The sequence below is a fragment of the Hevea brasiliensis genome, chromosome 9 (genome assembly GCF_030052815.1).
Source record: "Hevea brasiliensis isolate MT/VB/25A 57/8 chromosome 9, ASM3005281v1, whole genome shotgun sequence".
Lineage (NCBI taxonomy): Eukaryota > Viridiplantae > Streptophyta > Magnoliopsida > Malpighiales > Euphorbiaceae > Hevea > Hevea brasiliensis.
In genome coordinates, this window is record NC_079501.1 from 28355220 (window position 1) to 28381310 (window position 26091).

The 26091-nt window shown below is 36.6% G+C and overlaps 1 protein-coding gene across 1 annotated transcript; it reads right to left on the reverse strand.

Annotated features, from left to right (window-relative positions):
- Nucleotides 1–24202: 24202 nt before the first annotated feature.
- Nucleotides 24203–25369, reverse strand: LOC110654750 (ethylene-responsive transcription factor ERF027-like). Its single transcript, XM_021810855.2, has one exon. It carries the CDS (start codon nucleotides 25304–25306, stop codon nucleotides 24581–24583), a length of 726 nt encoding a protein of 241 aa, XP_021666547.2. The 5' UTR covers nucleotides 25307–25369; the 3' UTR covers nucleotides 24203–24580.
- Nucleotides 25370–26091: the final 722 nt, after the last annotated feature.

Here is a 26091-nt window from a genome sequence, read left to right on the forward strand (position 1 = left end):
ATTGCATGAAATCTGAGGTGCAAAGGTCAGTAGGATGACATCAGATTATACTTACTGTTGAGTCTAGAAAAGCATAACTTTTTTATATTTTTTTACTTTTATATTTTATTTTGCACGTGATAAAGAGCGCTGGCAGAATTGTGGTCTGCAGCCAAGAGGGCTAAGCTGTTGAGGGCCTGAATATGGGCTGTCCTTGTGATTTTATGAAACTTAAACAAACTCAAAGCCCATATAAGGGGCAAATCTAGACCATACTAGAGCCATGTTGTTTTGGGCCTAAAACCCATAAACTAAATTTTAAAAATTTTCTTTTTTCTTTGAATAATATATAGAATTAATATAAATAATGAGATATTGGGTTTATTAATTTTCATATTTATCATTTTTATAATGAGAAAAGGTTGTAATACATTAGCTATTCTGTTACTTAGCCCATTGAACCTCCATTTAATAAAAATATATAAATATTTATTTATTTTTTATTTTTTTGAAGCTAATTTATTTTGCATTAATAAAAGTATACATGCATAATTTCTATATGTGAAGGAGAATGAATACAAATTCATATTTCATAAGTCTTTATTAATATATTCAACATCGCCCTTTTATTTTTTTAATTTAGCTTCGATTGAGATCTAAAGTTGAAATTTTACGGTAATAAAAATAATTCTAATATCATTGAATTAAAGTTTATTAATATATTCAAATGTCGCTCCGAAATTTCTCTTTTCTAATATTTAAAATTAAAATTCTTATCTATTTAAAGTTTAGTCACTATAAATAAAATTAAGAGATTAATTAGCGTTAAGTTTGAAATAAAAAGGGCTTTCTAATTCATCCCATAATTCATAATTAAAGTAACTATTTTGCTTATTCATAAGATTGTACTTGGATGCATAGGTTTTTTTTTTTTTTTTATTTTAAAGGAGGGTTGCTAGATTTTTTTTTTTGAAAAAAAACCAGGACACTAGACTCTCTGATCATCAGCCGAGGCCAATCAATGTCTTTTTTTTTTTTTTATAAACTGAAAAATTTTATTAATAGAATAAAATTAGAAAAAACTTAGTATAGGCAAATCCAACTATATATTGGTCAATCGACCACCCGTATATCCAAACCTAAAATCTGGAATGTTAAGTGAAAAAATCTGATACAAAAGAACAGCTAAGAGCATACCACAAATATAGCAATATGAGTCCATTAATACAACTAAAAGAACTACCAAAACATTGACAAAAAGAAACCACAAACCTTTTATTGCAAAAGAAAATAAGAAAACAAAGATATGATTGAACGTAAATTTTCATATGCCAAAGAGACAAAACGAAAGGACGTGTAATAACTCGAAATTTTAAAAAACAATATATACAAATTTCATATTTTTATAAAGTACTTTAATATCATTTCAAAATAGCCAATTTTAATTGAATGGTTGGTTTTATAAACTCATGTTAAATCAACTTTCAAAATATATATTATTATTATTTCATTATATTTCAATCTTGATTTTTAAGGTTTAATTTAATTTAATTTTATTATTATTATTATTATTATTATTATTATTATTATTATTATTATTATTATTATACACAAAAATTTCATTTTGGACTTGATTGAAAAATATGAAAGAGTTCAAGGACTAGTTAGGTAATTAGAAAAAAAAAAAAAGAAAGCTCAAAACGTAGCGCAGGAACCCCTCCCCCCAATCTCTCTCTTCCTCTCGTCTCTTTCCCTCTCCCTCTCTATTCACTGTGTTTCAAGCCGACCCAGTGGCGAGCGACGGCCGACAGGGCTTTGGCGGGCCTCCAGCTGTGACACCCCTTACCCGTCTATAGTGTAGCCAAGTAAGATGTGCCACACAGTGTGCCGGAGCACCACATATTATATTATTGATATTTATCATTTCAAAATTTATTTATTTATCGGTCACTCATCGCTGGGACTACGGCTCATTTAACCTTTGTGCATTTCATTTTTAAAAATTTTTCTTAATTTTTCTTATCATTATTTGGTTTATTTATAACTTCTCACTCTAGTTTAATTATGATTTCAGATATTCTAGTTGTCCGGACCAACATTGGTCATCGAAACAGTAAAACGTACAGACTAGCTAAAGTGAAGATGTTACACCAGCGGCCCTTAGCTACACCGGTTAACCCCCTGGATGGCGAACAGCGGCGAATGGGGCCTTAACACATGCACACAGTCTTGTCCTTCCAGGCGAGATTTTGGGGGTCTCTGGAGACGTTTCAGCCAGTGGAGGGTGGCGCTCGACTCTTAGGACCACAGGCTTCCCATCCCGACTAGCGGTGTCCCGTTCCATGGAGGTTTCCAGCGGGTTTTGAAGAGAGAGAAAATAGTAGCAGTGGTTTTCGGCCACTGTTTCTGCGATCCGACTGTTAGATCGGAAATCCAAGACCACCGATGGACTCAGGACAATGAAATATTCAAAATGGGTCTGATCCCGCTTCAATCGGACAACGTTTGAAAGAGGTAATCATCCGATGGTCTAGATCTCTTGGTGAGATTTTTGAACTTTTTCGATTTTTAAAAATTAAAAATAATTTTATAATAATTATTATTAAATTTTGGACTTAATTTTGGAATCTAGGATAGCTCACCGGTGCTAGAACCTCATTTTCAGTCAGATCCGGCTGCCTAGCTGCTGGTCTCGGAACGTGGTTGATATTATAGTCAATCCTAGTGTTTCAGACGTTCTAGACATGTTCCAAGTGTCAGATTTGGTATAGGTAAGCCCGAACTCTAAGTTGCTCATTTTTGCCTATTACCAGTTTAGAATAAAAATTCATAAAATATTCGTGGGTGATTAGAAAATTATAATTCTTTTTGCAATAGTCTTATAACCTTATTAAGGATCGCAGGGCAAAATTTTAGAATTTTTTGAGCTCGTTTAAGTAATTTTTACAGAATATCAGTTTTAAGGGCAAAAATGTAATTTTTAATTTTGTGAGATTTTGCTTGGATTGGAGGGCCCAGGAAGGGCAATGTGTTATTGATGAGATATGGAGATGGGATGTGTAATTTTAGAAGCGTGATTTAAACTACTTTACAGGTTGGGTAGGTCTTAGATACAAGGGAGACTCTACTAGATTTTCGGCATAAATTAGGGTGTCCTTATTTTCTTTAAAATTCTTGATTTGGGTTAACACTGATAAATTTATCATATGATTATTTAGGTGATCAAGGTCAACCATCCTTCCCACTCAGCCGTCACAATAATCCCTGATGATCAGTTATTAGATATTGATTTTATTTTCAATTTCAATATTATTATTATTATTATATGTCATAGCATGTCCATGCATCACTTATAGATATGTCATAGCATGTCCATGTATTAGCTACCATAGGTACATTTTGTGTTGCATCTTTACTTGATGGTTTGATGTGGGTGTCGTCTGGGATAATTTGAAGCTGTGTGCTTGTGTTGGTGTGCGTGTGGTATATTGGTGGTGGATATGAGTAAGACGAACAAATTGACTTGAGCTACTCTTGCTTAGGGCCCGGTCTTTTTGTGACAAGTCGGGGTGAGTACGGCTTTGATTTGATCTCATTGACCCCTGCACTTGGATTGTAAGTGAGAATCTGGCTCGAGTTGATCTTGCTAACAGGCCTTGGATTAAAAGAGCTGTATAGAGGATCAGCTCTCATATTATATTCATACTAGTATTGTCACGACCCAACCTATGGGACGGACCGGCACTAGGACCTGGGCCAGCCTAAAGCCCCCGAGGCCCGTAGTAAGCCTAACTATTCACTAACCCAACTCTAAGGCCCATTTGAGCCCAATTTCAAGAAATCAACCGGACAGGGTCCGGCCATAAAATGGACCTACAAACGGGGAGTTTTTGACTCACCCGACTTGTAAACACAGTAAATACTCAATTGGGGAGCTCAGCTCACCCTCCACATACTCATATTATCATAAAAACATATGGGAGCTCAGCTCCCTCATCCAGTCCATCAAACATGCATATTATTATACGTTTGCAGGTCCAACATGGTAATAATATTACAGACCAAAATCAAATAAATACTTCTAACACATGCGGAAATTCTAGAAGTAAATAAAATTACACAAATATTGATAAACAACCTGCGAAGGAGAAAAGCAGGTTAACCACAATAAAATCCTCCTGTGGCCTGAAAAAATATTGAACAGGAGTGAGCACTCGACTCAGAGAGTAAAATATCAATTTTAACCATAATCTCTATAACTATCTAAAACTAATGCACCCTATGGAGTGAAATGCAACACCAACAATAATTTCACATCATAACATCAAAAAGGTAATTTGGAGCACTCACACACCCTATAGTATCAGTCATAATATATGGGAGCTGATCCTATCTGACTCTCTTAAATCCAACTCGTGCCGTGAAGAACTCAAGCCGGACTTTCGCTTAATAAACCAAATCGAGGGTCCCAGCGAAGAACTCAAGCGGTGACTACCCCTCGAAGGATCGGGTCCCAGCGAAGAACTCAAGCCGTGACTACCTGTCCTATCCATAGTCCACACTTCATCACACGCACACCAACGCACGCACACTGCTCCAAATTACCACAACAATATCCATGGCACTTTAACAGTTATCAATGCAACATAAATCGTGCCTAGAGTTTAACTACATAAATATATGCATATAAGTGATGTATGGGCATACTTGAACATATAATAATAGTGAAATTACAATTAAAATTAATATTTTACTCACAGACTTGACAACGGTCATCGTACCGGGCGGAGGAAGAAGGTCATTCGGCTCACCTGACAATTACATTACAATTTTTAATATAAATGACTCAATACAATCAAGAAAAGACCAAATACGTCCTAAGTCGTGCCGAAAATCCGGCAGAGTCTCCCCTATACCTAGGACCTACCCAACCTGCAAAAAGGGCTCAAAACACACTTTTATATTCACAATCCATATATCCACAACTCAATCAAATCCCACAGCCCCTCCTGGGCCCATCAAATCAGTCATCCATCATAATATATAAAATTTCAATTTAGTCCTTATAATTGATCATTTTTGCAAAAACTATCCAAAAAAGCTCTAAAAATTCTAAAACTTTGCTCCACGGTCCTTAGCAATATTACTAGGCTATTGCAAAAAGAATCATAATTTTTTGAGCTACCACGAATATTTTATGGATTTTTAATCCTAGTTAAGCACTAGAAAATTATGAAAAAACAAGGTTCGGGTTTACCTTTGCCGATTCCGACTTCGGGACGCGCTCGGGACGTCTGACAATGGGAGGTAGCCAAAACCTTGGTCCAATTCGGAGACTTTTCCAGTAACGGGTCTGTCTGGCCCGAAATTTGCAGACCCGGTCAACTGTCGAATTTCCGCGAATTGAGGATACCTACACGAAGCCCACAACACGGGGGTTAGTACATAAATTTTTCAGAATTTTCTAAGCTCATTTAATGCTCGAAAAGACACTGCGAAGTTCCGTGGGACCCACCGAAAAACAGTGTCGGAAAATTTTGAAATTTATGTCGCCGCGAAGCTCTCGACGAGTGGAGCGCTCTGGTACTCTCGGTTTTCTCGTGGGATTCACGGTTTGTGAGAAATCTAGCCCGAAAGTCAAAATGGGCTAAAACTTCCCGGATAAAAATTGGACAAACCGCTTGATGGATTTCGGCGTTCTTGGTGTCTATGGAAAGCTCTCGACGAGTAGATGATTTTAGACACAAGACCCGGTCCAATTGGTGGCCGGATCGGCCGGATTTGGGCCGGGAAGTTGAAACATCGCGCGCGCTGCGCGTCCCTTCAAAGGCCGTTTTCCGGCGTTCCAGGCGGCGGCCGGCCGTGGGGGAGGACCGAGGTGAGGCGTCGGCAAGGTGGGAAGGCAAGGGAGGCGGCGGCGCGGCAAGGGGAGGAGGGAGGAGAGAGAAAAGAGAGAGAGAGAGAATGGAGAGAGGTCGACGCGCGCGGGAGGAAGAAGGAAGAAAAAGAAAAGGTCGGTCCGATTCGACCGGTCCGATCCGGTTCGGTTCAATTCGGCCGGTCCGATTCATGATACAAAATTTTAAATTTTTACTCTGCCTCGGGACCGAAAACGAGGTCCAAAAATTCCGAAAAAATTCTAGAAAACTCAGAAAAATTCGTAGACTCCAAATATATTTTTAGTTTTGCCACGTGGTCTTTAAATAAATTTTTAAAAATCATCAAAGTTTATATTTTCGAAAAATCGAACCCGATTTTTAAAATCCAAAAAATCTCAAATAATTTCTTAAAATTTAAATAAAATTAAAATACCAAAAATACTCATAAAATAATAAAATCTAAAATTTTGGGGTGTTACAAGTATGGCACACGGGTGTGTGAGTGCTCTAAATTATTCTTTGTGCGAGTATTATTGAAATTGTTTGAAATTATTGATCTATGCTATATTTCATTCTTAGGGCTGCATTTCATTCTTAGGGATGTATTAGTACTAGATAGTTATAGAAATTATATGTAAAATTAATATTTTACTTTATGAGTCAAACGCTTACTCCTGTTCATCATATTTTTCCAGGTTACAGGAGGTATTTTTTTTCAGAGTAACATGCTTTCTTCTTCACAGGTTTAATATCAATTATTTATTTATTTTATTATTTTCTGAATTTAAAATCTAGAACTCCGCATGTATTAGCAGTGGCATGTAGGGGTGTGCAAACGGTCGGTTCGGTTCCGAACCGAACCGAACCGAAAAAACCAAAAATCGAAAATAAAAAATTTTAAAAATCGAACCGAACCGAACCGATTGATAAGAGAAAATCAAACCGAATCGAACCGATAAATATCGGTTCGGTTTTAAACCGATCAAACCGAAATTTATAAAATTTCATATTTTTAACATTAAATCTAAATAATAAAAACTTAAAAACAAAAAAAATTAGAAATCAAAACTCAAAAATCTTAAGGTTCGATTCGGTTTTCTTTGATTTTGGTTCGGTTCGATTCGGTTCGATTTTTTCGGTTTTTTATGAAAATAACCGAACCGAACCGATTAATCCGAAATTATCAAAATTATAAACCGAACCGAACCGATTAAATTTTAAAATCGAACCGATTGAACCGAATTAATCGGTTCGGTTCGATTTTTCGATTTAAACCGAAAACTACACACCCCTAGTGGCATGAGCGTTATTGAAAACTATATTAATTTAAATTTTTAATATCAATAAATAAAATTTTTTATGACGTTTGATATCAATAATTAACATTGTATAAAAAATTAATAGACTAATAAGATGTTAATTAACATAATGAAGGAAATTACTGATCAGATTCATTTGAATTCAAGTTTATGGGTGAGGTGGTCCATTGGCAGTATTGGTGGGTAAGTAGTGAGACGGACTGTAGTTGAGTAGCCACAGAAAATGGTTAGACTTGCAGGTCACAGCCGCGGTTCGCACTAGGGGATCAGCGAAGCATCTAATTATGCTGATGGAGAGAGGGCCGTGACGTTGTCAGTTGGGTGTTTTCCAGTTTGACTAATCGCTTGCTGTCCAGCTCAGGCATACAAGTGAGATCTGTGTTTACCACGTGTCCCATTTGGTGTTTCTTACTCATTAAATATTTTCCCACGAGAGCTTTCTTTAAACTCTTTAAGTGCAAACGACACGTGTTTTTTGTATGTGCCTTATCTGTCGGCCACTCTATGGGTTAGTCTATTCTCCTTTTTAACTTAATCATACTTATCCTTTCATTATTTTTTTAACATCATTTTCATGATTTTATCATTTATTTTAAATAAAAATAAAAAATTATATCAATCAAATTTATTTATGAACAAAAATTATAAATAAATTAATATTTAATTTAATTTATAAATTAAAAATAAATATTATTATTTATAATAATGGCAAAGAAAATCCCTATTGGGTTTGACTTATTGCACGAAATCTGTAACACCCTTAATTTTTAAATTTATTATTTTTAGATAAATATAAATATTTTATTTTATTTAAATTTTATGAAATTATTTGAAATTTTTTAAATTTTAAAAATTGGGTTCGATTTTTTCGAAAATAAAAACTTTGATGATTTTTAAAAATTAATTTAAAGACCACGTGGTAAAACTAAAAATATATTTGGAGTCTACGAATTTTTTTAAGTTTTCTAAAATTTTTTCGGAATTTTTGAGCCTCATTTTCAGTCCCAAGACAGAGTAAAAATTTAAAATTTTGTATCCTGAATCGAACCGGCAGAATCGAACTGGACCGGATCGGATCGATTGAATCGGACCGGCTTCTTCTTCCTTTTTCTTTTTCCCCGCGCACGTCCCGACCTCCCCTCCTTCCCTTCCCGTTTTCTCTCTCCTCCCTCACCCCCAGGTCGCGCTGCCGCCTCCCCAGCCACCCCACCTCGCCGGCGCGTCGCCCCACCACCTCCCCACGGCCGATCGACGCTCCAGGCGGCCGAAAAACGCTCGCGAACGCCACCCCTGCGCACACCCGACGCTTCATCTTCCCGGTCGAAATTCGGCCGATCCGGCTACCGATTGGGCCGAGTCTTGTGTCAAACAACATCTACACCTCGAGAGCTTTCCATAAACACCAAGAACACCAAAATCCATTGAGTGGTTTGTCCAATTTTTGTCTAGGAAATTTTAGCCCATTTTGACTTTTGGGCTAGATTTCTCGCAAACCGTGAACCCCACGAGAAAACCGAGAGTACCAGAGCGCTCCACTCATTGAGAGCTTCGCGGCAATATAAATTTCGAAATTTTTCGACACCATTTTTCAGTGGATCCCACGGAACTTCGTAGTGTTTTTTCGAGCATTAAATGAGCTTAGAAAATTCTGTAAAAATTTTATACTAACCCCGTGTTGTGGGCTTCATGTAGTTATCTTCAATTCGTGGAAATTCGATAGTTATCCAGGTCTGTGAATTTCCGGCCAGACAGACCGACTATCAAAAAAGTCTTGAAATCAGATCGAGATTTTGGCTACCCCACCATTGTCAGACATCCCGAGCGCGTCCCCGAATTCGGAATCGATATAGGTAAACACGAACCTTGCTTTTTCGTAATTTTATAGTGCTTAAATGGGATTAAAAATCTATAAAATATTCGTGGTAGCTCAGAAAATTATGATTCTTTTTGCATTAGCCTAATAATATTGCTAAGGACCGCGGAGCAAAGTTTTAAAATTTTTAGAGTTTATTTGGATAGTTTTTGCAAAAAAGGTCAATTATAAGGACTAAACTGTAAATTTACATATTGTGATTGATGATTGTTTGGATGGGCCCAGGAGGGGCTGTGTGATATGATTGAGTTGTGAGTGTATGATTTGTGAATATAGAAGTGCGTTTTGAGCCCTTTTGCAGGTTAGGTAGGTCCTAGGTATAGGGGAGACTCTGCTGGATTTTCGGCACGACTTAGGACGTATTTGGTCTTTTTCTTAGTTTGTATATTGAGTCAAATTTATTAAATGATTGTAATAAAATTATCAGGTGAGCCGGGACAGCCTTCTTTCTCCGCCCAGCCGCCACAGTGACTGCTGTCAAGTTTGTGAGTAAAATATTAATTTTAATTGTAATTTCGATATTATTATATGTTCAAGCATGCCTATGCATCACTTATATATATATATATATATATATATATATATATATATATATATAGTTAAACTCTAGGCACGTTTTATGTTGCATTCACAACTGTTAAAGTGCCATATATGTTGTTGTGGTAATTTAGAGCAGTGTGCATGCGTTGGCGTGCGTGTGATGTAGTGTTGGCTATGGATAGGACGGGTAGACACGGCTTGAGATCTTCGCTGGGACTCGGTACTTCGGGGTAGTCACGGCTTGAGTTCTTCGCTAGGACCCCGATTTGGTTTATTAAGCGAAAGTTCAGCTTGAGTTCTTTGCTGGCGCAGGTTAGATTTAAGAGAGCTGTATTGGGAATCAGCTCCCATATATTTATGATTTGACGTTACTGGGTGCGTGAGTGCTCCAAATTACCTATTTGCTATTATGATGTGAAAATATTGCTGATGTTGCATTTCACTCTACAGTGTGCATTAGCTTTAGATAGTTATAGAGATTATGGTTAAAATTGATATTTTATTCTCTGAGTCGAACGCTCACTCCTGTTCAATATTTTTCCAGATCACAGGAGGATATTTTTGAGATTAACCTGCTTTTCTCCCTCGCAGGTCGTTTATTAATGTTTGTATAAACCTGTTAACTCTTAGAATTTTTGCATGTGTTAGAAGTATTTATTTGATTTGGGTCTGTAATATAATTATCATGTTGGACATGTAAACATATTATTATATGTATGTTTGATGGACTGGATGAGGGAGCTGAGCTCCCATTTATTTTTATGACATTGAGTATGTGGAGAGTGAGCCGAGCTCCGCAATTGATTATATATTGTGTTTACAGGTCGAGTGAGTCAAAAACTCCCCGTTGAAAGGTCCACTTTATGGCCGGACTCTGTCCGGTTGAATTCTTGAAATTGGGCCCAAATGGGCCTTAGAGTTGGGTTAAGGAATAGTTAGGCTTACCACAAGCCTCAGGGGCTTTAGGCTGGCCCAGGTCCTAGTGCTGGTCCGGCCCATAGGTTGGGTCGTGACAACTGTGGTATCAGAGCTTAGGCTCCAGATTCATAGGAAAAAATTGTCTAAAGTGTTGGGAAGAGTCTACTAGGAGTCACATGCAGAAAATAGGGTCCACATTCGTTTTGCATTGTCATCTTTGCTTCTAGTTTCTGCTTCATATAATTATGTATAAATATGAGTCTATTGAGCTGTGTAACATGATGTTTTGAATTTTATAGGCTAATGCTGCTGAATTTCAGGAAAATGCGTAGAAGCAGGAGAGCTGCCACTGCACCAGAACCAGATGTGCCTGACGAGATGTCGGCACAGGATGAGGCGCCTGCCCGAGGAGGCGGGGTAGGAGGCCTAGAGCTGCTCAAGTAGAAGAGCAGCTGCCACCAGTTCAGGATCAGTCTTTTGTGGCACAGGGTCCCATTGACCCAATGGCAGCCACTCTAGCTGGGTTGCAGAGAACCATCGATATGATGGCACAGTATATGGTCCACCCTCCCCAGCAGCAGTAGTCCACCGCACCGAGAGAGGAACCTTATAAACAGATAATCAATTTCATGAAGTTGGTGCCTGGTACTTATGATATGTCAGACGATGCATATAGGTTTTTAGATTCCTACAGATAGGCAGGAACAGAGTTGCAGTTGACTGATAGAAGACTTATAGAGTGTATACAGCATGTCATGGGGCTTATGCCTAGACAATGGATGAATGACTACATATTACCTCGGATGGAGGGTTTGTCGTGGACTCAGTTTATGGAACTGTTCATCAACCGGTTTGTACCAGAAAGTTTCAGAGATCAAAAACAGTGGGCCTTTGAGGCCTTAAGACAGAATGGCAGGTCTATAGATGAATATGCTACAGAATTTCTGGAATTGAGCATGTATGCCCCTACAGCAGTAGCTACAGAAACTATGAAGGTGAAAAGGTTCCTAAAGGGGCTTGACAGGAGGTATGCAAACCTGGCTATGATGTCTGATCAGTCTTTTGATGTGGTGGTTGATCGAGCCAGACAAATTGAGATTAGCTATGCTGTGGATGACAGCGAAAGGGCAAAGAAAAATAGAGCAGAGGGTTCTTCAGGTGTTCCCCACATGGGTGCTCCAGATAGTGGTGGCCAGAGTAATTACAGAGGAAGAAGTAGGAACAAGAAGAGTGGTTTTAGACACAAACCTCGAGGGTTCAGGCCAGGGTACAGATCTAGCAGTGGTCATAGTTCGGGGTACAGCAGTTCTGGGTCTGGTTCAGGATCCTCCTTTGCACCTTGTGCACAGTGCGGAAGAGGACATTCAAGACCTTGTATGATGGGTTCAGGAGTATGCTTCAGGTGTGGCCAACCAGGTCACTTTGCTAGGGAATGCCCCGTGTTCAGCGAGCCGCAGATGGGGTCACAGGTTTCTATTGCAAATGTTACTCGTCAGTTGTATCCTGGTACTTCCAGCATGGCAGACAGTTAGTTCAGTGGCCAACAGAGCCGAAGACAAGGGGGACGTGGATTTGGAGGCAGATCAGGAGGTAGAAGTCAGTATCAGGGTTCTGCAACCCAAGGTAGGGGTCAAGCTCGGGTTTTCACCCTAACCCACCAGGATGCTCAGGCTTCCAATGCAGTTGTGGCAGGTATTCTTCTAGTCTATTCCTATGAGGCTCGTGTTTTAATAGATCCGGGTGCTATGCACTCATTTGTCTCCCCTGTGTTTGCCATGAGATTGGGTAGAAACCCTAATACCCTTTGTCTGTAGCTACTCCACTTAGTGACAACATAGATATAGACAAGGTTTTTCCGGGTAGCCCAGTAGTAGTGGATGGAAAAATCCTCCCAGCAGACTTGGTTCCTCTACTAGTAATGGATTTCGATGTAATCTTGGGAATGGATTAGTTGGCAACTCATTATGCCACTTTAGACTGCATGAACAAAAAGGTGTATTTCCACATACCTGGTGTGGAAAAGTTTAGCTTTGATGGTGACAGGAGAGTGGCTCCATATAATTTGGTGTCAGCAATTAGTGCTAGAAAAATATTGAGGTGTAGATGTCAAGGGTATTTGGCATTGGTAAGAGATACATCTGTAGAAGGTGTCAACATGGAAAATATTCCTGTTGTCAGAGAATTCATGGATGTCTTCCCTGAGGAGCTTCCAGGGTTGCCACCAGGAAGGGAAATAGAGTTCTGCATTGATGTTGTACCAGGTACAAATCCCATATCAATGCCGCCTTACAGGATGGCACCAGCAGAATTGAAAGAGTTAAAGGAGCAACTACAGGAGCTTTTGGACAAGGGTTTCATACATCTGAGTACTTCACCCTGGGGTGCTCCTGTTCTATTTGTGAGAAAAAAGGATGGGTCATTGAGGTTGTGTATTGACTATAGACAACTGAACAAGGTGACTGTGAAGAACAAGTATCTACTTCCTCGGATCGATGATCTGTTTGATCAGCTCCAAGGAGCTAGATTATTTTCCAAGATAGACCTGCGATCAGGCTACCATCAGTTGAGAATCAGGAATGAGGATGTGTCCAAAACAACATTCAGGACAAGATATGGTCATTATGAGTTCTTGGTGATGTCTTTTGGACTCACTAATGCACTAGCAGCCTTCATGGACCTGATGAACAGGGTGTTCAGGCCATTCCTGGACCGTTTTGTCATCGTATTCATAGATGACATTTTAGTATACTCTCGGATTAAGGAAGAACATGTGTGGCACTTGAGGATGGTGTTGAAGACTTTGAGGGAGCACCAGCTATATGCCAAATTTTCAAAATATGAAATTTGGCTAGAAAGCATCTCATTCTTGGGACACGTGGTTTGTAGTGAAGGCATTCAAGTGGATCCCAAGAAAATTGAGGCTGTAACTGATTAGCTTAGGCCTACAACAGTCACTGAGGTGCGAAGTTTTCTAGGTCTAGCTGGCTACTATAGGCATTTTGTGCAAGATTTTTCCAGGATAGCGGCTCCCCTAATTAAGTTAACTCGGAAGAATGTTCTATTCATTTAGACAGATGATTGTGAGGAGAGTTTCTAGAAGCTTAAGGAGTGTCTAACCACCGCCCCTGTGTTGACACTACCTATGAGTGGTGAAGGATACACCATGTACTGTGACGCCTCTAGAGTCAGCTTAGGGTGTGTTTTGATGCAGAATGGAAAAGTAGTGGCTTATGCTTCAAGGCAACTGAAGAGGCATGAACAGAACTACCCCACCCATGATTTGGAAATGGCGGCTATAGTCTTTACACTAAAAATCTGGAGACACTACCTGTATGGTGAAGTGTGCGAGATATACACCGACCACAAGAGTTTGAAATGCATCTTCCAACAGAGGGATTTAAACTTGAGACAGAGGAGATGGATGGAGCTTCTGAAGGACTATGATTGCACCATCTAGTACCACCCTGGGAAGGCCAATGTAGTAGCTGATGCTTTGAGCAGAAAATCTTCTGGCAGCTTGGCACACATTTCAGCATAGAAGAGACCGTTGATTCAAGAAGTACATGAGTTGATGGATCAAGGTTTAATCCTAGATCTTTCAGATGAGGGGGTATTGTTGGCTCATTTTTCAGTGAGACCAGACCTGCAAGACAGAGTTAGAGTTTCTCAGCACAGAGACCAACAATTGATGAAGATCATAGAAAGAGTACAGCAGGGTGAAGGTGGTGAGTTTGGATTTGCCAATGATAGCGCCTTAATGCAAGGTTCTAGGATATGTGTGCCTGATGTGGACAATCTCAAAAATGAAATTATGCGAGAGGCACACTATACACTGTACAATGTCCACCCAGGCTCCACTAAGATATACCATGATGTGAAAGATAGCTATTGGTGGAATGGCATGAAGAGAGACATAGCAGACTTTGTGTCCAAGTGCTTGACTTATCAGAAGGTGAAGTTTGAACACCAGAGACCGTCAGGGAAGCTGCAAGAGCTCCCTATCCCAGAATGGAAGTGGGAAATGATTACTATGGATTTTGTGACTGGGTTGCCTTGTACCATGCGAGGATATGATTCGATATGGGTAATTGTAGACTGCCTAACTAAATCAGCTCACTTCTTGCCTGCGAAGACTACATATTCTGTGGCACAGTATGCCCGACTCTACATTCGAGAAATAGTCAGATTGCATAGAGTTCCTGCTTCCATAATATCTGACAGAGGGCCCCAGTTCACTTCTCGGTTTTGGAGGAAGTTGCAGGAGGTACTTGGCACACAGTTGAACTTTAGTACTGCTTTCCACCCTCAGAGAGACGGACAGTCCGAAAGGACAATCCAAACACTGGAAGACATGCGTAAGTGTTTTGGATTTTGGAGGTCAATGGGATGATCAGCTAGCTTTGGTGGAGTTTGCTTACAACAACAGTTACCATTCCAGCATAGGGATGGCACCCTATGAGGCACTATATAGAAGAAAGTGTAGGTCTCCTCTGTGTTGGGAGAAGCGAAGATGCATGATATAGACCTAGTGCAGTACACTTCAGAGATAGTTCCTTTAATCAGGGAACGATTGAAAACAGCTTTCAGTAGGCAGAAGAGTTATGCAGACCCCAGACGGAAGGATGTAGAGTTTGCAGTAGGCGACTATGTATTCCTGAAGGTTCTCCAATGAAGGGAGTCATGAGATTTGGAAAGAAGGGCAAGTTAGCACCTCGGTATATAGGACCTTTTGAGGTTACTGATAGAGTTGGAGCAGTTGCCTACCGGTTGGAGCTACCATCCAACCTTTCTCATGTTCATCCTGTGTTTCACATCTCTATGCTCAGGAAATACATTCCTGATCCTTCTCATGTGCTACAGCCGGATGTAATAGAACTAAAAGAAAACTTGACGTTTGAGGAGCAACCTGTAGCCATAGTGGACTACCAAGTGAGGCAGCTAAGATTAAAATAGATACCTATGGTTAAGGTTTTGTGGAGGAGCCAGTCAGTGGAATAGTGCACTTGGGAGTCAGAATGGGACATGCGTAGCAAGTACCCTTATCTATTTAATGTGTAATCCTGTACTTTATTCTGCCTTGTATAAAATTTGAGGACGAATTTTCTGTATGGGGGGGAGAATGTAACACCCCTAATTTTTAAATTTTTTATTTTTGGATAAATATTGATATTTTATTTTATTTGAATTTTAGGAAATTATTTGAAATTTTTCGGATTTTAAAAATCGGGATCGATTTTTTCGAAAACAAAAACTTTGATGATTTTTAAAAATTAATTTAAAGACCACGTGGCAAAACTAAAAATATATTTGGAGTCTACGAATTTTTCTGAGTTTTCTAAAATTTTTTCGAAATTTTTGGGCCTCGTTTTCTATCCCAAGGCAGAGTAAAAATTTAAAATTTTGTATCCTGAATCAAACTGGCCTAATCGAACTGGATTGGATCGGACCGGTTGAATCAGACCGGCTTCTTCTTCCTTTTTCTTTCTCCTCGCCCGCGTCTCGACCTCCCCTCCTTCCCTTCCCTTTTTCTCTCTCCTCCCTCACCCCCAGGCCGCGTCGCCGCCTCTCCAGCCACCCCACCTTGCCAGAGCGCTGCCCCACCACCTCCCCACTGCCGGTCGACACTCCAGGCGGCTGGAAAACGAGCGCGAACGCCACCCTTGCGCGAGCGCGACGCTTTGTTTTCCCGGTCGAAATTCGGCCGATCCGACCACCGATTGGGCCAAGTCTTCTGTCAAATAACATCTATACCTTGAGAGCTTTCCATAGACATTAAGACACCAAAATTCATCGAGCGATTTGTTCAATTTTTGTCCGGGAAGTTTTAGCCCATTTTGACTTTTGGGCTAGATTTCTTGCAAACCGTGAACCCCACGAGAAAACCGAGAGTACCAGAGCGCTCCACTCGTCGAGAGCTTCGCGGCAATATAAATTTGAAATTTTTCGACATCATTTTTCGGTGGGTCCCACGGAACTTTGTAGTATTTTTTTCGAGCATTAAATGAGCTTAGAAAATTCCGTAAAAATTTTATACTAACCCCGTGTTGTGGGCTTCGTGTAGGTATCTTCAATTCGCGGAAATTCGACAGTTGTCCGGGTCCGGCCAGACAAACCAGCTACAAAAAAAGTCTTAGAATCAGATCGAGATTTTGGCTACCCCACCGTTGTCAGACGTCCCGAGCGCGTCCCGGATTCGGAATCGGCATAGGTAAACCCGAACCTTGCTTTTTCGTAATTTTATAGTGCTTAAATGAGATTAAAAATCCATAAAATATTCGTGGTAGCTCAGAAAATTATGATTCTTTTTGCATTAGCCTAATAATATTGCTAAGGACCGCGGGGCAAAATTTTAAAATTTTTAGAGTTTATTTGGATAGTTTTTGCAAAAAGTTTTAATTATAAGGACTAAATTGTAAATTTACATATTGTGATTGATGACTATGTGGATAGGCCCAGGAGGGATTGTGTGATATGATTGAGTTGTGAATGTATGATTTGTGAATATAGAAGTGCGTTTTGAGCCCTTTTGCAGGTTGGGTAGGTTCTAGGTATGGGGGAGACTCTGCTGGATTTTTGGCACGACTTAGGACGTATTTGGTCTTTTTCTTAGTTTGTATTGAGTCAAATTTATTAAATGATTGTAATAAAATTGTCAGGTGAGCCAGGACAGCCTTCTTCCTCCGCCCAGCCGCCACAGTGACTGCTGTTAAGTTTGTGAGTAAAATATTAATTTTAATTGTAATTTCGATATTATTATATGTTCAAGCATGCCAATGCATCACTTATATGTATATATATATGTAGTTAAACTCTAGGCACGTTTTATGTTGCATTCACAACTGTTAAAGTGCCATGTATGTTGTTGTGGTAATTTGGAGCAGTGTGCGTGTGTTGGCGTGCGTGTGATGTGGTGTTGGCTATGGATAGAAACGGTAGACACGGCTTGAGATCTTCGCTAGGACCCGGTCCTTCGGGGTAGTCACGGCTTGAGTTCTTCGCTGGGACCTCGATTTGGTTTATTAAGCGAAAGTTCGGCTTGAGTTCTTCGCTAGCACATGTTGGATTTAAGAGAGCTGTATAGGGGATCAGCTCCCATATATTTATAATTTGATATTACTGGGTGCGTGAGTGCTCCAAATTACCTTTTTGCTGTTATGATATGAAAATATTACTGATGTTGCATTTCACTTTACAGGGTGCATTAGCTTTAGATAGTTATAGAGATTATGGTTAAAATTGATATTTTACTCTCTGAGTCGAACGCTCACTCCTGTTCAATATTTTTTCAGGCCACAGGAGGATATTTTTGAGGTTAACCTGCTTTTCTCCCTCGCAGGTCATTTATTAATGTTTGTATAAACCTGTTAACTCTTAGAATTTCCGCATGTGTTAGAAGTATTTATTTGATTTGGATCTGTAATATAATTATCATGTTGGATCTGTAAACGTATTATTATATGCATGTTTGATTAGGCTTACTACGGGCCTCGGGGGCTTTAGGTTGGCCCAAATCCTAGTACCAGTCCGGCCCATAGGTTGGGTGGTGACAAAATCTGAAGTGCAAAGGTCAGTAGGATGACGTAAGATTATACTAACTTTTGAGTCTAGAAAAGCATAATTTTTTTTTGTATATTTTTACTCTTATATTAAGTGGGTTTATTTTGCACGTGATAAAGAGCGCCGGCCGAATTGTGGGCTGCAGCCGAGAGGGCAAAGCTGTTGAGGGCCTGAATATGGGCTGTCCTTGTGATTTTATGAAACTTAGACAAACTCAAAGCCCATATAAGGCACAAATCTAGACCTTACGAGAGCCATGTTGTTTTGGGCCTAAAACCCATAAACTAAATTTTAAAAATTTTCTTCATTTTTTTTAAATAACATATAGAACTAATATAAATAATAAGGAGATATTGAGTCTCTTAATTTTTAGATTTATTATTTTTATAATGAGAAAAGATTGTAATACATTAGCTATTCTATTACTTAGCCCATTGAACGGAGATTTAATAAAAAAAAATATAAATACTTATTTATTTTGTATTTTTTAAAGCTAATTTATTTAGCATTAACAAAAGTATACATGCATAATTTCTATAAGTGAAAGAGAATGTATACAAATTCATATTTCATAAGTCTTTGTTAATATATTTAACATCACTTTTTTTTTTCTTTCAATTTATCTCCTATTGAGATTTAAAGTTAAAACTTTGCAGTAATAAAAATAATTCTCATATTATTAAATTAAAATTCGTATCTATTTAATTAAAGTTTAGTCATTATAAATAAAATTAAGAGATTAATTAGCATTAAGTGCTTTCTAATTCATCCCACAATTCATAATTAAAGTAACTATTTTGCTTTTTCATAAGATTGTATTTGGATGCATAGGATTTTTTTTTTATTTTATAAATTTCAAAGGAGGGTTGCAAGATTTTTTTTTTTTTACAAGCTGAAAAATTTTATTAATAGAATAAAATTAGGAAAAACTTAGTATAGACATATCTAACTATATATTGGTCAACAGACCATTCCATACATCTAGACCTAAAATTTGATGTGTTAAATGAAAAAATCTAATATAAAAGGACAAGCAATAGTGTACTACAAATATAGCAATATGAGTCTATTAACACAACCAAAAGAACTATCAAAATATAGACAATAAGAAGCTACCAAGCTGTTATTACAAAAGAAAATAAGAAAACAAAGATATGATTCTCAATGTGCCAAAGAGACAAAATGAAAGGGCGCTAGAAGAGTAGTGATGAGCCTCCAACCTTGATTGACAGGATTTAGACATAGCAATAAATACAACCAATCAGTCAATTCACAAGAAAGTAATAAAATTCTGAAATTTAGATAGCCCTTGCTTAACCAAATAATCAGCCAACAAATGCCTTTAATTTGAATTCAATGTATCCAAACTGGATATATTGCATTTTCTTTTTTTAAAATGTGTAGATTATCTTTTGCTTCAAAGTAAAAACATCTTGTTAAAATTAGAGTTTAAAACTTTGGAGATTATTATATATATGTATAATATAAAATCTTTTGAATATCAAAGAAGGAGATATATTATTGGTGAAATTTAAATATTATATATTAATGTTTAAATATTTTTTTATTAATAAATTAATAAATTAATTTGAGTTCGTATTTTAATTGAAGTTAATTGTATAAAAAAATTAATAGACTAATAAGATGTTAATTAATATAATGAAGGAAATTACTGATCAGATTTTTGAATTCAAGTTTATGGGTGAGGCGGTCCATTGATTGGCAGTATTGGTGGGTAAGTAGTGAGACAGACTGTAGTTGAGTAGCTACAAATATACAAATTTCCAACACTAATGAGCCGTCCAGCCGCAAAATATGACTATTTTTTAGCTCTCTGAGTTAGTGTACATATGGATCGAAAATATTCAATAATTTATTGTTTATATAATCTCTTTTGAGATGATTAATTATTATTATTAATGGATGAAAGAACAATAAGTTTATTATATACAGTTCATGACAAAAATAAAATGACATTCCTAGATCAAAGTAAATGAAAATTACACTACTATGTATATATATATTTTAAAGTGTGGTGCATGTCTCAAATGAAACGATATACTTGGAAAACTTATAGTTAATTTTTGATGCTGCTCGCAAGTATACTTCACTGGCTTGGACCTCTAACACAAAAAAATAACATTGCAGGGATGGCCTAGACAATCTCTCTTATACTTAAATTAGTTAAAAGCAATCTAAGATTCTGAAAATTAGTGAGTGAATTAAGAAGGAAAACTTTTGACTAATATAGGCATCGAATGGACCCCTATTAAAATTAGAATTGTAGTCCTTAAAGATTTGTATTTAAGAGTAATCTTAATTTGAGTGGTATTTTGAGTCTTCCATAAGTGACATACCTATTCTCTATTGCTAAGAGTTACTATTTGAGTAGAAAACTATCATTCGATTAGGTGAATATCACGGTATTTCAATCATAAGAGATGATAGGTGAATCATGATATTGTCCGTATCACAATATAGACCCAAACCATAAGATAGTTCGGATAGCAAACTCTTGAGTACTCAAATATATGAATCATATACTTGGATATTTTAAGAGATATATTATCAATCTTTTTGAAATGACTATGTATAGAATTTAATTAACCAAACCTAAAAGAATTATGACATGTTTTAATATGCAAAATTACATGGGGAAATTTGCAATGATGAAAACAGAAATTCATATTTCGTGCCTTATTACATTCTTGCTTTGGGGTTCAAGAAAGTAATTAAAATGATTAAAGATAAAAGTTTTAATTAACTCCAATGAAATGATAATGGGTAATTAATAACAATAAAAAAAACACATGATAATGAATACTAATAATCATGAAATGGGGGAGGGAGAAACCAATTAAAATTAAAGTTAGGAATTAACTCCAATGTGTGTGATGAGACACAAATTAATAACAAAGAGCCATCATATAACTAACAAACCAAAAGAACATAATGATTGGCATCAATGGGGAGACACTTCTTCAGTAGACCACTTGACTCTGAGTTCAAGAAACCCCCCTATATTAATTGTTATGAAAGGGAAGGGGCCGAGGGGGGCCTGCTAGAAGAAGACCGAGAGAACAAGAGCAATATGCAAGAAGAAACTAAGGCTTTAATTCTTGAAACAAGCAATACTGATGAAAAGAAGAGATATGACAATCATATATAATTTTTGTCAACCACATTGGATGCTTGTTCCCCTCCTCTTCAACGATGATTTGAGAACCATATTCATCACCGATCGATTTGCCAAAATATATAGAGTTGGTGGCTGTGTGTGTTTCCACATTACCCGAAGAAGGGAAAGTGGATTGATTAATGTGCATGATAAAGTAATGTCTCTTTTCCTAAAATAACCATTCCTTCACTAGTCATCTTTTGACTATATATATATGTCTAAAGCTTTGGTTGCTAAAAATATAAAATATGTTATTTCTTTATACTATGATTTGTTTAACTTGCAAAATTTTCCAGGAGGGAAAGGTAAAAAAGAATAGCAAAGAGCTCAGTCCAAGCAGTACTATTGATAATTAATTTTATATTATAAAAATAAATAAAAAATTAATTAAATAAAAGAAAGTATATGTAATAAATATTTGGTATTTTCTTTAATAAATATATAATATAAAAATAATAACAAACTATTAAATAAACGGATGGCTATCCGAATTTTTAATATTATACTTGTTTGATTTGAGTTTTTTATTTTTTATATTATAAAATATGATATTATATATTAATCTATTTTTATATATGTAGTCAGCCAAAACGTATTAAAAACCTCTTTCAGATTTTGCTTTCAATCCAAAAACTAAATGGATGTAAACTTGATAATGTATATTACACTACATAACGTGTGAAGCTTATAGATGATGACTCTTAAGAATAATTTTATAAATGTAATATACCTTCGCATGGAAATATTCATTGAGCTTAGAATATGTTGTACTAAAATATTTTATTCAACTAATAAATAAGAGATGTTAGAATTTCAATTTTGAACTTTATTTATTTAAGAGGCTCTAATAATACATTAAGAAATTACTCCATTAAAAATTTTAATTTTATGTATAAGAGTTTCAAAAATAGTTTTATAATTATAATATATATATATTTGCAAATTTTATATGAGGAGAGAGAGAGAGAGAGAGAGAGAGAGAGAGAGAGAGAGAGAGAGAGAGAGAGGGAGGGAGAGAGACGTATCACCAACCAGGGAAAGTGAAGGATGGAAAAGGTTTGTCGGCCATGGAAATATTTTGGGTAGCCATGGTCAAACTTTTTGCTCATTGAAAATTTCAAGGGGAATATCGGCTTCCACATAATTTTTGTATCAGACAGAATCCCAAACGTACCCTTTTTCTTTCGATTTCATGATCGATTACCCAACAAGACTTAACTACTGCGTCAACCTTTTCAAGATTTGAAGCCACCCCTTTGTATATCATGCCAGACTCCAGACTCCAAACACGCCTTCACTTCAGTCCCTTTTGATTAAATTAATTATTAGTTTTCAAATGCTTGATTAGAGACTCCATGGAAACACTACTTTCTAAATTAAAAGCACAAGACTAATTAATGTTTTATTTGACTCCATGCAAGTTCTATCTAGAAAGTGATATTGGTTCCCTTTTACTTTGGTTTAAATAAAAGACCAGTTGCTTTGGACTTTGATTAGATAGCGTTAATGATGGTTAATTTATAACTAATTTGTTCGTAATTTGCTTCTTCTTCATCATGATTAAGATTAAATTATTGTTTCTCATCATCAGACAAAGTAAAACTAAAATGACTTTAAAATTCGAACTATTTACATAATCGGTTGTGAATTCATCAAAACAGATTGGATAATCCAAAACTTAAAATAAAACAAAAGCAAGAAACCAAAAAGAGATTCTTGTTAAAGAAAAAGAGAAGCGTTGATTGCTCAATGAAACACCTTTTACATTCCTATGGTTTGAGATTTATATATAAATGCAAAGAATGGACGCATATTCTTAGATTATGAAGCGATCTTCTTTGGACTATCATTTCACAGAGGAGTCCAACATTTCACAATTGCTTCCAAATGGATTTGTGGGGTGCTGTTTTTATATGCTTATATATAAAGAGGGTCCACCAGATACAACCAGAGATGTTTGTCCCCTTGAATAGTAAAGAAAAGCAATGTAGGCCCTCATTATGACTCTGTTAGAGCACTCAAGATCTCTTCTTCATGGGTTAAAGTTGGGTAGGTTTGAATCCCCCTTTTACTTGTATAATATAAAATATTATATATATATATTTTTTCCATACTTGAAATCCATTCTTTTAACAGTCATGATTTGTTCTGTTTCATTTGGTTTCTTTGTTTCAAAGGGACATCACTTTCTATCAATCTTTCATCACATAGATGTTGACACTCACTTAAGCAAAGGGACCCACACAGTTTTGACTGATGATCCTGAAACTACAAAAGAATGTGTAAGTTTATGCATTTGCTTGTGACACACATCATTAAAGAAACACCACTTCCTAATTATAACCACTTTTGCTTAATTTTAGTAGTAGATATGTCTGAAACTTCTTAGATTTTTTTTAAAAAACTTTTCTTTTTTTTCCTACACTGAATTAGACTACTATATATGCTGAAAGTCCAAAATTTATCTTTATTATTATTATTATTATTATTATTATTATTATTATTATTAAATGAATTGAATGAATTTCATAAAAAAATTTAATTATATATATAAATTTTTATATTTGGTATCTTATGTATTAATTATAGAATTTTTGTTAAACTTGTAACCTTATTAGTTTATAGTATTATAAATTTTTATTTTCAAATTATATTAATTTTTAATCAAATTCAATTAATTCCATAAAATTTAAATTAAAAATTTTAAATTCTAATATACATATATATAATATATTTAAAACTTTTTGAAATTCACTTATAGTTGTAGAAAAAAATTAAATGGATCAGGATACCAATTAACTTTTGAGTTTGTTAGTTATTTAATTTCAAATCACTAAATTGCTGTTCTTCAAGCTTCAATGGAGGACACATGGCAGAAAGCGTAAGCAATGACCTTTAGTCTATTTTGATTTCTCATGATACAGAAAATTAATAAAGAAAATGGAAAAGAATAAACAAGAAATTTGGAGAACATTATATCATTATCTCAAAAAAAAGCAAGCCAAAATATATACTACAGCAGCAAGACCGTATTGCTCACAGATCACCATATTATGCAAACCCTAAAATCTCTCACTCTTCTGAATGATCAGATTCAAAAACTCTACGTGTTGGGAATCACTGTTAAAAATTCTTTGATCCTGTTTTTCTTGAATTTCCCTCCATGATCTCTTCTTTTTATTCATTGATCGATGAGAGGCCAATTGTGCAAAAAAAAGGTCACTAGATGCGGCCATGTCCTCTTGTATCTTTCTATATGTTGTTACGCTTCATGTTAATCGATCCATTCTTGAAATTTAGAGATTAAGGAGCTAGCATTCTATAAACTGATTATGTATTAAAAATAGCTCCACAGACTCTCTCCATCGGAAGTTCCTGCAGAGTCATCGGAAGAGGTTATTCTTGGCGGCGAAAGCAGCATTCCCTCCGCCATGTCCACCAGCAAATTTGGCATATCAAACAGTGCCTCCTCATCAATAAATTCTTGACCTGCTGTAAAATTGGCATTAAGGGTATCGTCATTTCTAGGCAGCTGTGCCAATTCTCGATTCATTTCAGCCTTTTTAAATGCAGCAGCTGCGGCTGCTGCATTACGTATATCGGTAGATGATGATGAAGCAGGAACGGGATAATACCCAACAGAACCAGGGAAATTTAGAACTGCATCTCCACCTTTTAAGGCTAGAGCAGCAACATCATAGGCGGCAGCTGCCATCTCTGGGGTTGGATAGGTGCCAAGCCAAATACGAGTAGTTTTGCGAGGCTGCCGGATTTCAGACACCCATTTGCCACTTCGGCTGCGGATTCCTCGATATAAAGGGTGCCTTTTGGGAGCGGCAGAAGGGGTGGCCATGGCCATGGCGGTAGGATTGGAGTTGGATGGTTGAGGTTGAGGAGGGTGTTTTAGGGAAGGGCTTTCACATGGGGTTGTAGGGATAGAGCGTGACAGAAATGGGTCAAGTGGGTGCGGTATAGGGGGAGAGCTAGGGTCAAAAGATGATGATAATAGTGGCTGAGTTTGGTGTATTTGGGGCACATTAGAGGGCATGTTAGGGTCAGCCATATAAAATATTGGGGATAGGGTTTGTGAAGGAAAAAGACCTAAGACTAGAAGAAGATGTTGAGAGATATCAAGGTAGGTAAGCTCACACAAGGCAAATATATACAAGTGTGATTTTGTGTCTGGAAACAGTGAAAGCGTGGGGATTTCGCGGGCAAGTCGACTCAAAATCGTGGCTATTAGTTGTTATTTTTAGGGTTTTAGAGTTTCCAAGAATTTTGATTTTTTTTAGTAGAAAATGATATATAGTTCTTGTATTTTTTATAGTAATTGATGTTTTTGATATTTTATATGGTGGACGAACACGTATTAGAGGCTCAATCTGGATAGCTAGCACTTAGCTGGTATGTACCCCTACTTATCTCTTATTTCTGTAATGCCAAAACCTTCTATCTGGATATTAATGCTTCACTTTTTCTTTTTTGGTATTTTTACATTTGATGTGTCTGTCTTTACTAATATATCTTCTTCTTTGTATTTTATTGTTTGTAATATATTGGAATCAGAGTTCAGTTTGCTTTAAAGTTTTACCCAATTAAAGAGAAATTAATTAATATATATATATAAGTTTAACCTATTTTACATATATTTAATAGAGAAAAAAAACACTTTTATCATCTGAGGATTAAGAGGATATATAAGAACTAATACAGCAAATTAATCCAATTCTTATTGCTTTCCAATTTTAGATTCTACTCTTTCTATTGAAATTTACCAAATATCAAAATGGGTAAACTTAAAAGCTGTGTGAGCAACCCATTTTGATTATCACAATCGGTATTCCAATG

Coding starts and splice junctions, on each gene's coding strand:
- LOC110654750 (XM_021810855.2), bottom strand. CDS start 25,306: ATGGCTGACCCTAACATGCCCTCTAATGTGCCCCAAATACACCAAACT.